Here is a 13,945-nt window from a genome sequence, read left to right as displayed (position 1 = left end):
CACATTCTCAAGACATAATACAGCTAAGATGTAAGTATTGATGGAGTGATCATCGTACTACTAGAGGCTGGTGGCCATAGATGGAGATGAGCCTTTACTAGCAGGGTAAAGATGGTCATTGAGTAGGGGAGAGCTGCGAGTGAAATGTGTCGAGACGAGGGCTTAGATAACAAGAGGAAAGAGGGCCCTGCTCTGAAGAGCTAACAATCTAGTGGGGAGATATCTGTGAAAAGTTATATCTCTGGGAGTTGCTAGCAACACTTTTACTTTAGGTTTTGTTGTCCTTTAAAATTCCCTTCTTCCAGCAATTGATATGTACTAGAAGACTATCACTCTCATCAGTGGCCAAGATGTAAATGGTAATTCCTACTTCCACCCCACTTATGACATATATACTGTATGTGTATGTGAATCTGGCTTGTTACTATAAAGAGAGTTTTATGTTTTCAGTGATTGTATCTGTATTTTGATTGTTCAGTTTTACAGTGGACAGATTGAATATACTATAGAAATATACTTAAGAATTCATATTCCATATACCTGATGTACATTACTATTACTATACCCTAACTCCAGTGAGTATGCCTATGCCACTGTCACCAATAATTCCTTTTGACATTAAATAACTTTCGCTGGGTACACACTTGCCGATGTATAGTTTGTACAGGCGATAAATGATATATCATCTGTACCATCGGCTTGTATCTACAGATGATATACCTTTGAAAAACATAAATCACAAACATAGAACATCAGTTGTGCAGCACGGCATTGCCAATATATCTTGCAGATATATTTGTATATTGGTACATTTGCTTGTATGTACGAGCAACCCATATGCCAACCACAGGAACCACCGATAATGACGTCACTAGGAGTTCCTGTGGCCAGGCATGTTGGGTGGTGAATTGGTAAGTGTGTATGTACAAGATTGCTTGTGAATAAACCTTAACAATCGTTCAACCGGATGATAGTTCGGCCATCGGCCAAATGCGTTCCCAGTCTTTGACATCTTGTTCATTTAAAAAAAAAAGAAGAAAGCGTTTCATTATTGACAGCTTGTTAGACAGTTCACTGCTTAATTTGAAACACCTCTCATTTCTTCCTTTAGGTAAGGGTGAGACAGTGAGAGTAACCAGTGCCGTAGTCTAATGGTTATTTTAATGTAAAGATATAGCACAGTAGTGCTTGCTGTGTTAATCATACAGCTTTCCTGACAGATTATTTCTTTCTACCAGCTACCCAGTTTAATTGGCTAATTAATCACATATCTTCATACTAATCTGTACACAGACTCAGTAGCTGATCTTGCTACGGGCACGCCAGATTTTTGCCTGGTGCGCCGCCTTCCGGAAGGCACCACTGCCGTCCGGAGGGTACCGCCGCCGTGGCAAGATCCACTACTGGTGGTGCCCCCCCCCCCCGGCGCTGTGTGGTGCGGTGCGGTGCTGTGCGGTGCGCGATGACGGCATTGCTGAGGTAAGTATACCTTAATTTTCATTGCTGGGGTAAGTATACCTTAAGGAAACCCTAACTGCAGCCTAAACCTAAACTAAAGCTGAACCGCAGCCTAAACGTAACTCTAACCTCACCCTAAACGTAACCCTAACCTCATCCTAAACGTAACCCTAACCTCACCCTAAACGTAACCCTATCCTCATCCTAAACGTAACCCTAACCTCACCCTAAACGTAAGCCTAAACAGAGCCTAACCCTAAATTTAACCCTAACCACAGCCTATTCCTGAACTTAACCCTAACTCTAACCAAAGCCTAATCCTAAACTAAACACTAACCCTAGCCAGAACCTAACCCTAAAATCTTTTTTAAAAATTGTCTCTCGACATTCTATTGTCAACATTCACAATGTTGACTGTATGTCATGTCAAAATTCTGTCATTGTTGACATTCTGAACATATACCACCACAGGGTAACGTAATGCCATATTTATTGGAGGATGTGCTGTTTTGTCTCACATACTGCCAAATTTGCGCATACGTTATGCAATACACACCCTCCCGAATACTAGCCGCACAAACCCTTTTTCATATGCGATAACGCCAATTCATGTTGCTGAATAGCTCCCTTCCCCTTTCTACCAGTAGGTGCAATGGTTGTGTCTATTTTCCACGAGCTTCCTAAGTGCAATGTATAGAACTCTCTCATGAGTTACCTCCCTCTTGACCAGCTAGCACCTAATCACGCATACAAAATACAACACTCATAGTAAAATTATAGTTAATAAATACAGTTTATTGCAGTCACCATCAAAAGAGGGCCTCTGTTTATTTAGTTATCAACTGAGATTTACATTTGTCAATTGGCCGGATTTCCTGGCAAATATTTGTTCACAGAAACTTCTCTCTGTAATAAAATTACTGGTTTTATTGACCAATTACCGAGTACTCCTTCGCTTGCTGAAATGTCATTCTGAGTATTAGTTCTTATCCTATATACCTTATACGTTAAATAAAACATAGCATACAATGACATAGAATTGTGTTATGAACATCACAAAACATACCCAGAAAGACTAAAGAAATCTCAATATGTATAGTTTGGAGCAGAGAAGGGAAAGGGGGGACATGAAAGAAACTTTCAAATATATCAAAGGTTTTTAACAAAGTCCAGGAGGGAAACATTCTCTGGGGGGAATTCAAATGTTTGAAAAGTAAGTTGGGTGTCTGTTTTTCCCTGTCTATTAGATAGGAAAAAACAGACACCCAACTGACTTTTTAAGCAATTGAATATACCCCTCTAAATTAAGAGAAGCAATAGAACACCAGGACATGCACTGAGACTGGAGGGGGGGAGATTTATGCGAAATTTGAGGAAAAATTACTTCACACAAAAGGTAGTGGACAAGTGGAATAGCCTCCCATCAGAGGTGGTAGAGGCTAAGACAGTAGAGCAATTTAAACATGCATGGGATAGACATAAGGATATCCTTACAAAGAAATAAGGTTCAAATAAGGTTTGAGATAAAAATATGTAAAAATAAAAATAAAAAAAATGGGCAGACTAGATGGTCCAAGTGGTTCTTATCTGCCGACAAATTCTGTGTTTCTATGTTTAGGTTTAGCATTCTGTTTGCACAGTGTCCTGCAAAACAACACATGTATATTCACCTGCCCAACAGCACAGTAACACTAGAAATTGCTTTCTTTGACAGCATTAATGTATATTTAGTCAGCAGTTGTTTGCAATACAGATTTAGGAATCATTAGCCATAAAAGGCAGGATCCTATTACACAGGGGCGGATCCAGAAAAAAATGACAGGGGGGGCACCATGATAGGGGAAGGGGAGAATGTCTGTGGTACCAGTTGTATTTGCACGCACCTTCGGCGCGCATGCTCACAGAAAAGGGGGGTGGTATCACTACAAGGGGCATGGCCTCACAAGATATACCATCCCCATAAACTACACCCTTCATTATAGTCACACTGGGAGGTACACACAAAAGACAAGGCCATTCCACTTACCTGTTTGCTATGCTGTGGGTCTTTTGTCTCCTAGTTGATGACCGATCCTTCTGGATGACTGTTCCAAGTGATGGCGGCCTGGCTCCTCTCCACAGCCTGTGCATTATAGTCAGTTGTACAAATAAAACAGAGATGTCCAGCTCACAGCACTCCCCCTTCAATAACCACAACACCCCCTCCCCCCACCAGTCCCTTCAATGTCCACACCACAGCACTCTCACGGCCCCTTCAATGTCTTCAGTACAATACACCCCCAACCACGGCGCCTTCAGTGTCCACTCCACAGCACAGCACTCTCCCAACCCGCGGCACCTTCCAAGGTCAAACACAGGTTTTTTAAGTTTTTTTTATATATATATATTACAGTTTGAGCGGTTCAGCAACACTTAATTAACTTGTATACTTAGATACTTGCCGCGGTGCCTTCCCTGAGTGAACACACTCCAAACAAGATTACCTGGAAGGACATCACTCACCAGACTCTCATACTCTCATAACATAGTTCTTATCCAGATTAAAGGACTTTTCCAAATACGGTATATATTTCTACTGTATAAAACAATCCAAAAACTGCTGGCACTCTCCAATAATCCAATCTGCTTCGGTACTCGAACACAGTGTCGTAATAACTAGACATTTTAGCGCTGTGCGCAAGACACAGCATCGGCACCCCCCCCCCCCCCCCACTTCCCTTACATATATAAAACAGGGCCAGTGCGCCAAAAATATAGGGGCATGACTTCATGGGAAGGGGCATGGCCACAAAATAAAACCAATTCATATTACGCTGTAAAAAAGTCTCCATTATTCAAATTACGCCGCACAGTAGCACCACTTACACACATTACACCAGGTAGAGACCCTTTTACACAGTACAGCAGGTAGAGTCCCTATCACACATTATGGCATGCAATGTCCCCCTTTTTTACACATTACAGCAGAAGAGTCCCCTTTTTTACACATTAAGCAGGAGAGTCCTGCTTTTTTACACATTACAGCTGGAGAGTCCCCGTTTTTTACACATTACAGCAGACAAGTCCCCTTTTTTACACATTAAGCAGTAGAGTCCCGCTTTTTTACACATTACAGCTGGAGAGTCCCCATTTTTTACACATTATGGCACGCACAGTCCCCTTTTTACACATTACAGCAGGAGAGTCCCCCTTTTTTTAGACATTACAGCAGGAAAGTCCCATTTTTTACACATGACAGCAGGAAAGTCCCCCTTTTTTACACATTACAGCAGGAGAGTCCCCCTTTTTTTACACATTACAGGAGAGTCCCGCTTTTTTTACACATTACAGCAGGAGAGTCCCCGTTTTTTATACATTATGGCAGGCAGAGTCCCCTGTTTACACATAACGGCAGGCACAGTCCGCCTTTCTTACACATTGCAGCAGGAGAGTCCCCCTTTTTTGCACATTACAGTAGGAGAGTCCCCCTTTTTTACACATTACAGCAGGAGAGTCCCCCTTTTTTACACATTACAGCAGGAGAGTCCCCCTTTTTTACACATTACAGCAGAGGAGTGCCCCTTTCTACACATTAGGCAGCAGAGACCCTTTTTTATGCAGTGACCCCACTGACTGGAATGCAGCAGCTGCAGTTGTCCTTTACACAGAGGGGCTAGGCTGCTCTCCACTGACTGCACTGGGTTAGTGTCCCACATGCGGGGTGGGGGGTGTTTGGCAGATCATGCAGAGTGCATATTTAATAACATGCTGGCCAGGTCACCACTCGCTGTCTTCCCCAGGCAGCCTAGTTACGGCCCTGGGGAAAACAGCGAGTGGTGACCTTGCCAGCATATTATTAAATATGCACTCTGCATGATCTGCAAACCCCACCCCCCCACCCCGCATGTGGGACACTAACCCAGTGCAGTCAGTGGAGAGCAGCCTAGCCCCTCCGTGTAAAAAAAAACCCCAAAAACTGTCATCTGTGCCAGCAGGCGGCAGTGGGGGTTTACGTGCATGCACATATGTAGACAGCCTGCTCCTCACTTGCCGGCTCCTGTCTTTGCTCCTCCGCTCATGTCCTCCCAATCCCCGCTGGTCTCCTCACCTGTCCCCGCTCCTGGCCACCGCCCACCGAATCCTCCTGTCCGCTACTCCGTCTTCAGGCTCCTCCGCTGCCAGCATGAGAGAGGGCTGTGCGAGTCAGCTGGGGCTGGCCGAGTCCCTGGAGTCGCTGCATAGGGGGCGGAGCATCTGATCCGGGGACTGGGAGAAGATAAAGCTGGCAGCGGCGACCTAGCTGCGGTATATGTATAGTGTGTGCGCTAATCAGCAGGAGCTTAGCGCACACTACATACAGGGCAGCGCTGCAGTGGCGGTCTCCGGGGACAGATCGTGAGTGGCTAGAGAGAGAGCGGCCGTTCGGGTGCCGGGTGGTGCTGCCAGATGGTGCGCTCACAGTGCAGTTGTGCTGTGGGCAATGCACCACAGGCACACAGGTAGTTACGGCCCTGCTCGAACATATAACATGTATATCCAAGAACGACGCTCGGAGACAAGTATTAGTCAAATATACTTCATGTTGGCTAGTATTTGTCTCCAAGTGCCATTCCTGGATGGGGGATATATATATGCAGACCACCCATATGCATCTTACACATGTATACATTTTTACAATGTGTTGAATAAGTAGAGGTGTATTCCCAACATGGCAACCCCCCACACCCAAACACACACACACACACACACACACACACACACACACACACACACACACACACACACACACACACACACTGCAAACTACCCCCTCCCATGCACTCTGTAGGACTGCCCTTTCCTCCACACACACTTAGACACACACTAACTCCAGACTGTCACTTCCCCAACTCAGACACACACTAACTCCAGACTGTCACTTCCCCAACTCAGACACACACTAACTCCAGACTGTCACTTCCCCACCTCAGACACACACTAACTCCAGACTGTCACTTCCCCACCTCAGACACACACTAACTCCAGACTGTCACTTCCCCAACACAGACACACAATACCTCCAGAATGTCACTTCCCCCACACAGACACACAATAACTCAGACACACACTATCTCCAGACTGTCACTTCCCCAACTCAGACACACACTAACTCCAGACTGTCACTTCCCCAACACAGACACACAATAACTCCAGAATGTCACTTCCCCCACACAGACACACAATAACTCCAGACTGTCACTTTCCCCCCCACACAGACACACAATAACACAGACACACAATAACTCCAGACTGTCACTTTCCCCCCCACACAGACACACAATAACTCCAGACTGTCACTTCCCCCACACAGACACACAATGACTGCAGACTGTCACATTATTCACTCAGACACACACTTTCTGCACAACCACAGGGTTCACACTCACTCTCTCACTAGACTGACCTTCAATTAGAGCTGATGACTCACTGCTCGGCATAGCACCGACTGTGGCAGTGAGAGACTCCTCCAGACTACCACTGTACTGTACATACAGACTACAGTACAGGTAGAAGTAGGGGCTGAGAAGACAGGACGCTCCGCAGTACAGTAGCAAGAGAGGAGCTGGCTGCTGCAGTAGGATGTGCACAACAGCTCCCCCTCAGTCACCTTCCATTATTACACTGCACAGAGAGCTCTTAATCAGAGCTCTCTGACGTTCTGCTGTGTAGTGCCGCGGCGGGTCCTAGTGCCCGCCGGCTCTAATATTCCTGACGGAGACAGCAGCGGAGTGCTGCTGCTGCTCACGCTTGGAGATATAAAAGTGCTAGAAATGACAGGGGGGGCACGTGCCTGTGTGCCCCTCCCCTGGATCCGCCACTGCTATTACATAAGATAAATGTGTGTTAGGGTTTAGTTTCTCAGGGGCAGATGTATTAACCTGGAGAAGGCATAAGGAAGTGATAAACCAGTGATATGTGAAAGGTGATAAACTAACCAGCCAATCAGCTCCAATATGTAAAGTAACAGTTAGGAGCTGATTGGCTGGTGCATTTATCACCTTGCACATATCACTGGTTTATCACTTCCTTATGCCTTCTCCAGGTTAATACATCTGCCCCTCAGTGCAATGCGGTATGAGTTTGTGGGAAAAAAATACCTTAACATAATTTATCATATACAGTAAAAGCCTGCCAAATTATTCATTCATGACTTTCTTCAGCACTGTACAGCTTTAACAACCTAGTGCACCCATTGACCAATGAGATAAAGTTATCAGTTACAGATTTACTGCAGACAAGTTATTATGCATTGACCTTTAGAAAATCTGCGGAATTCCTTGTGCTTGCAACTTTTAAACATGTTTATTTCCAGCTCTAGCAAGGTCATATAACATATTTCTGTGCACTTATGTTTCACTAACAGATAACACTTTCAGTTATGTACATATATATATATATATATATATATATATATACTGTATATGTGTATATATATATATACTGTATATGTGTATGTATATATATATATATATATATATAAAAGCTGCTTTCCTCTGTCAGTGGGACTACAGTTAAAGTATACTTTATAGTTGTCTGAGAGGAGGCGCTTCAAATGAATTGATTTAGCCTTATTAAGCAGTCTTTCTAGCTATTATCACACTAGTATGAACGATGCCCATATAGTATAAAAAGTTGGTTGAACACCTTTATATAACCTAAAAATAAAACAGTTTGACACCCTTACATACTTAAAAAAAAAAACAATCACAATTTATTAAAATGAAAGACTTACAAAGAATCAGATAGACACATTTGGGCAATTTGTCAAACAGTACATTACTTCAATGAACATCGAAGGGAAGCATTTTCTCCAATCATAGGTTCTCTGAATGAGTCCTTTAAAGCTTAACCCAGGTTCTCTGAGTCCTTTAAATTCTAACCCTACGCGTTTTGTCTCTAAGAGACTTCTTCAGGGGTAATTCTTTGGAGGCTGCTTAATATAGAAATTATGTTTTATTGGAATTTAGCATATTAAAATTAATGAGAATCAGCAAAATCTGGACAAATGGATCCCTTGGGAAATTCAGGGTCACAGGATAGGAGATATTTCACCTTAGGCTTGTGTCTAATTAACACACATTCAAACAAGTGGATCCCTTGGTAAGTTCAGGATCACAGGAAAGGAAATATTACACCTTAGACTTAATTAACACAAAAAGATTGTTAAAGCATAGGCTGGTGAGGGCAAAATACAGGCACAGTTGACAATTTTCCTATAGAGTATCCTCTTATATGTAGAAAAAACAGCAAGTGTATATAGCTCATTTGTCAGCCTTGAGATCATACTGACACCTCCCCCACATGCTACTCCATCACCCAGGTGGCGTTTCCATGGAGGAGCATGTGGGAGGGAACAGTATGTATTCAAAGCATTTGACCACTATATATATATATATAGTATATCCAAGTAGCAATAGACGACACTCAGGGAAGCAACTTGTTAAATGCAGATACGGTCAGCATTTTGGAGACTTTCTGGAGACTGCTTGCCTATTGTCGAGTAGCTCATCCCAGCCTTGTGCAGCTCTACAATTTTGTCCCTGGTGTCCTTAGACAGCTCTCTGGTCGTGGCCATGGTGGAGAGGTAGCAGCCTGACTGTTTGAGGGTGTGGAAAAGTGTCTTTAAAACATAACCAGTTCAAACAGGTGCCATTAATACAGGTAATGAGTGGAGGATAGAAGAGCTAACAGGTCTGTGAGAGACAGAAATCTTGCTGCTTGGTAGGTGTCCAAATATTTATTTTCCACAAGAATATACAAGTAAATTGTTTAAAAATCATACAATGTGATTTCCAGGTTTTTTTTTCAGATTCTGTCTCTCACAGTTGAAGTGTACCTATGATGGAAATTACAGAACTCTCTCATCTTTTTAAGTGGGTCAACTTGCACAATCGGTGGCTGTCCAAATACTTATTTGCCCCACTGTGTATATATATATATATATATATATATATATATATATATATATATTACATATAAATACTGTATATATACTATATGCTATATATATATATATATATATATATATATACACAGAGGGTAGGTGCGGCACTCCAATAAACCAGTCGTAAAGCTCCGTAAGTCACAACGTTTCAATGCCGTTTATTAGTTAGGCATTTTCATCAGGATAAAATGCCTAACTAATAAACGGCATTGAAACGTTGTGACTTACGGAGCTTTACGACTGGTTTATTGGAGTGCCGCACCTACCCTCTGTGTATACATTCCCTTGTGAGGGCACCCAGTCTTACATTGATTTTAAGTGGCCGTGCCGGACCCCCATCTGTCGTCTATATATATATATATAGACGACGATGTGTTAAGCATTGAAACGTTGCTTTCATTTACTGCCTGAGTCTCGTTATTTCAAGTCGTCTGGAGTGCCGCACATCCACGTGTATCTATTGAACTCCACATTGCGGGCACCCGGCGCAGATGCACAGCTGATGGGAGAGCCGGTACTTTTCTGGTTTTATATATATATATATTTATTATAAAGCTGTGTGATTACTCTGCCAGGAACACTGGCGGTGTAATTACAGAATGAGGGGAGGAGAGTGGGAGGAGTTACAGCTGCCTGCAGGGACTTATTGGACGAGATCTATCTGTCCCTGCAGTTTCCATCCTCATCTAATGCCATTCTCAGGTGGTGCTATATAATATAAGCCTTTACGTTTTTCCCCTGCTACCTGAATAGCAGAAAATATTAAGCAATGTAGAGAGCAACATACTGTACTTCCTCTGTACAGTGTGATGTTGCAGGAGTGGGGCATTACCGGTAGATAATTGCATTATCTTTTCCGTTAACCCTGTCCTGCACAGCTGGGATACTTAAGTAACGCATGATTTAAGTGAAATTTTGCTAGCGAAATAGAATATTTTATCTTATTATTAAAATAGTGTCACATTGTTATGAATGTGTACAGCTAGAACGTAACATTTCCAAGATGTTTTGTGTGTTAATTGATAATGATTGCTACACGTTTTGTGCAAATATTCTTGCCCCATACTTATATTAATCGTCATATAATGAATATCCATCACGTCATTGTTTTCTGTGAAGACTGATTACAAGATGCACAGCTTCACACATATTAGAATTTAAGGGATTTATATGTTAATTAACTATCCTTCTTTACTGTTGCCGTAACTGTTTCTCTTCTTGAACAGATGATTCCTTTCTACAATAACTACTCCCTTGTTCTCCTACTTTCATAATTTTTTTAAATTAATCATCCCACCTTTTTATAGTAAATTTAATCGGTCAGATTTATATACTGGCACAACTAATAATGAAAACCATGTATTGTAAATGCAAGAGTACTAAATATAGGGATTTGAAAAGTGCGTACATACCATTTTGTAGACTGTTTAGACTCCTGCAAAGTTTACTCTGGCTGATAGTTTACATGTAACTCTCAGGACACTTTGATGGAGATACTTTATGTATAAACTATGGGGGAATGAATGTGATTGGTCAGTTCAGACACACCCTATGTTCCCAAATTAATCATTTTTGTGTGTTACTTCAACCTGTCCTAGGTCCCTCACCTTTTCCCTAGTAGGACATATAGTGCAACTGGAATTAACCATATTATACGTAGTCTATGCCTGCACTGGTGCAATTTAGGAAAAATAACAGGTAATCCTGCGAATGCAAGGTTAGTGACACCTGGAGCAAAGCACTAAACTGCTAACAATATTTTTGTTAAAGTAAACCATTAGCTCGTAATATTGTTTAATTAGGAATATGTTAATTGGAAGCATTTTTTTATTTTTATTTTGCTAATTGTAAATAGTAATTGATCCGATTCACACACAAGTATCGTTTGTTTGCCACTACGTGCCTTCATAACCTTATAACTTATAGGTGTTTGTGGGGTCTTTTTTACTCCAACTTTCTCTCAATTTCATTTGTTGTTCAACTTAATTCAGTATTTTATTATAGCTGTACAGATTGTTTGTCTGCATTGTTTATTATGATGCCATCTTATAGCATCCTGTAGCTTTGGACAGGCATGAATGGGTAATGGATGCTCCTCCCTAGACCTCATCGGGATTGAGATTCAGGGCTCACACCTGACAACCATTTTCTGCAAATCACGCTGCAGGCAGTGGGCATTCTGTATTCTACAGCTGTCAGAATACCCTAGCACCCTGCTAACTTTTTTACCAAGTCAGGTCCTATCAGGACCGTTTCTAGACAATTTGGCTCCCAGTGCGAACAGCAAAAAATGCGGCTGTCCCCCATAGACATTAAAAATGTGCCACCGCCTATAGACGTAAAAAATAGGATTTTGATAACCTACCGGTAAATCCCTTTCTCCTAGTCCGTAGAGGATGCTGGGGATGACATCAAGACCATGGGGTATAGACGGGATCCACAGGAGACATGGGCACTCCAAAGACTTTTCATTGGGTGTGAACTGGCTCCTCCCTCTATGCCCCTCCTCCAGACCTCAGTTGTAGGAACTGTGCCCAGGGAGACTGACATTTCGAAGAAAGGAATTACTTAACTAGTGGTGAGAAATCTATCAACTCACACCCTCAACCATGCCGCACACATGGCATTCAACATAACACATGCCAACAGGCATGAACTAATTGCAGCAACATGCTGAAACCAAGATAACACAACTTGTGTAACTGTAATAACTAAACTGCAGGTACGCACTGGGACGGGCGCCCAGCATCCTCTACGGACTAGGAGAAAAGGATTTACCGGTAGGTTATCAAAATCCTATTTTCCCATACGTCCTACAGGATGCTGGGGACGACATCAAGACCATGGGGTCTATACCAAAGCTCCAGTACAGGCGGGAGAGTGCGGATGACCCTGCAGCACCGATTGACCAAACTTAAGGTCCTCATCGGCCAAGATGTCAAACTTGTAGAACTCAGCAAATCTGTTTGACCCTGACCAAGTAGCTGCTCGGCAAAGTTGTAATGCCGAGACCCCCCGGGCAGCCGCCCAGGATGAGCCCACTTCCTAGTGGAGTGGGCCTTTACCGACGTTGGTAACGGCAATCCAGCCGTAGTATGAGCTTGCTGAATCGTGTTTCTAATCCAAAGTGCAATAGTCTTCTTGGAAGCAGGACAGCCAATCTTGTTGTGATCATACAGGACAAACAGCCTCTGTTTTCCGTATACGAGCTGTTCTAGCAACATAGATTTTCAAAGCTCTAACCACATCTAGAGACTTTGAATCAGTAACTACTGGCACCACAATAGGTTGGTTTATGTGAAAAGCAGAAACCATCTTTGGAAGAAAATGTTGGCGAGTTCGCAACTCTGCCCTATCTTCATGGAAAATCAGGTAAGGGCTCTTGTGAGACAAGGCCCCCAATTCCGACACCCGCCTTGCGGATGCCAATGCCAAAAGCATCACCATTTTCCAAGTGAGAAACTTCAACTCTATCTTTTGTAGAGGCTCAAACCAATCTGATTGAAGGAACTGCAATACCACATTAAGGTCCCATGGTGCCACTGGAGGCACGAATGGAGGCTGGATGTGCAGAACCCCTTTCACGAAGGTCTGAACCTCTGGAAGAGAGGCCAATTGTTTTTGGAAGAACACTGACAAGGCCGAAATCTGGACCTTGATTGAACCCAATCGTAGGCCCGTCTCCACACCATCCTGCAAAACATGGAGAAAACGTCCTTAGTGAAACTTCCGTAGGAGCTTTCTTGGATTCACACCAAGACACATATTTTCTCCAAATATGGTGGTAATGTATTGAAGTTACTCCCTCTCTGGCCTGAATAAGGGTGGGGATGACCTCCTTAGGAATACCCTTCCTGGCTAGGATACGGCACTCAACAGCCATGCCGTCAAACGTAGCCGCGGTAAGTCTTGGTACACACATGTCCCCTGCTGCAGCAGGTCCTCCTGAGGAGGAAGAGGCTGAGGATCTCCTATGAGTAACTGCTGAAGATCTGGGTACCAAGCCCTTCTTGGCCAGTCTGGGGCAATGAAGATTGCTCGAACCCTTGTCTTTCTTATGATACTGAGTACTTTTGGGATCAGCGGAAGTGGAGGGATCACATACACTGACGGAAACACTCACTGGGTCACCAGTGCATCCACTGCTACTGCTTGAGGGTCTCTCGACTTAGAACAGTATCTCTGAAGCTTCTTGTTGAGACGAGATGCCATCATGTCTATTTGAGGAACTCCCCAAAGACTTGTCACCTCTGTCGAAGACTTCTTGGTGGAGGCCCCACTCTCCTGGATGGAGATAGTGTCTGCTGAGGAAGTCTGCTTCCCAGTTGTCTACTCCCGGAATGAATATTGCCGACAGAGCTTGTAGATGTTTTTCTGCCCAGCGGAGAATTTTTGTCGCCTCTGCCATTGCCGCTCTGCTTTTCGTTCCGCCCTGCCTGTTTATGTATGCGACTGCTGTTACATTTCTGCCTGGATCTGCACAGGATGGTCTTGAAGAAGATGTACCGCTTGTAGAAGGCCGTT

At 43.3% G+C, this 13,945-nt stretch overlaps 1 protein-coding gene across 2 annotated transcripts in view; it reads right to left on the bottom strand.

Annotated features, from left to right (window-relative positions):
* The window catches only part of LOC135050072 (4-hydroxyphenylpyruvate dioxygenase), a 203,397-nt gene extending 192,484 nt beyond the window's left edge, over positions 1-10,913 (bottom strand). The window contains exons 1-2 of one of the 2 annotated variants that reach the window (XM_063956196.1): positions 6,881-6,968; positions 3,485-3,580 (exon numbers count right to left, since the gene is read on the bottom strand). Coding sequence is in view for 1 of the 2 variants with exons in the window: in XM_063956195.1 (XP_063812265.1) it covers positions 10,834-10,836 (3 nt within the window). In the remaining variant the exon portion in view is untranslated. Of the gene's footprint in view, positions 1-3,484; positions 3,581-6,880; positions 6,969-10,833 lie in introns of those variants that run through there. The other variant, XM_063956195.1, reaches the window with a different exon arrangement.
* Between the last annotated feature and the right edge of the window lie 3,032 nt (positions 10,914-13,945).

Source organism: Pseudophryne corroboree, chromosome 2, assembly GCF_028390025.1.
Source record: "Pseudophryne corroboree isolate aPseCor3 chromosome 2, aPseCor3.hap2, whole genome shotgun sequence".
In the NCBI taxonomy this organism is placed as follows: Eukaryota; Metazoa; Chordata; class Amphibia; order Anura; family Myobatrachidae; genus Pseudophryne; species Pseudophryne corroboree.
The sequence above is the reverse complement of the archived record's forward strand: the minus strand, read 5'-3'. Positions and strand labels throughout refer to the sequence as shown.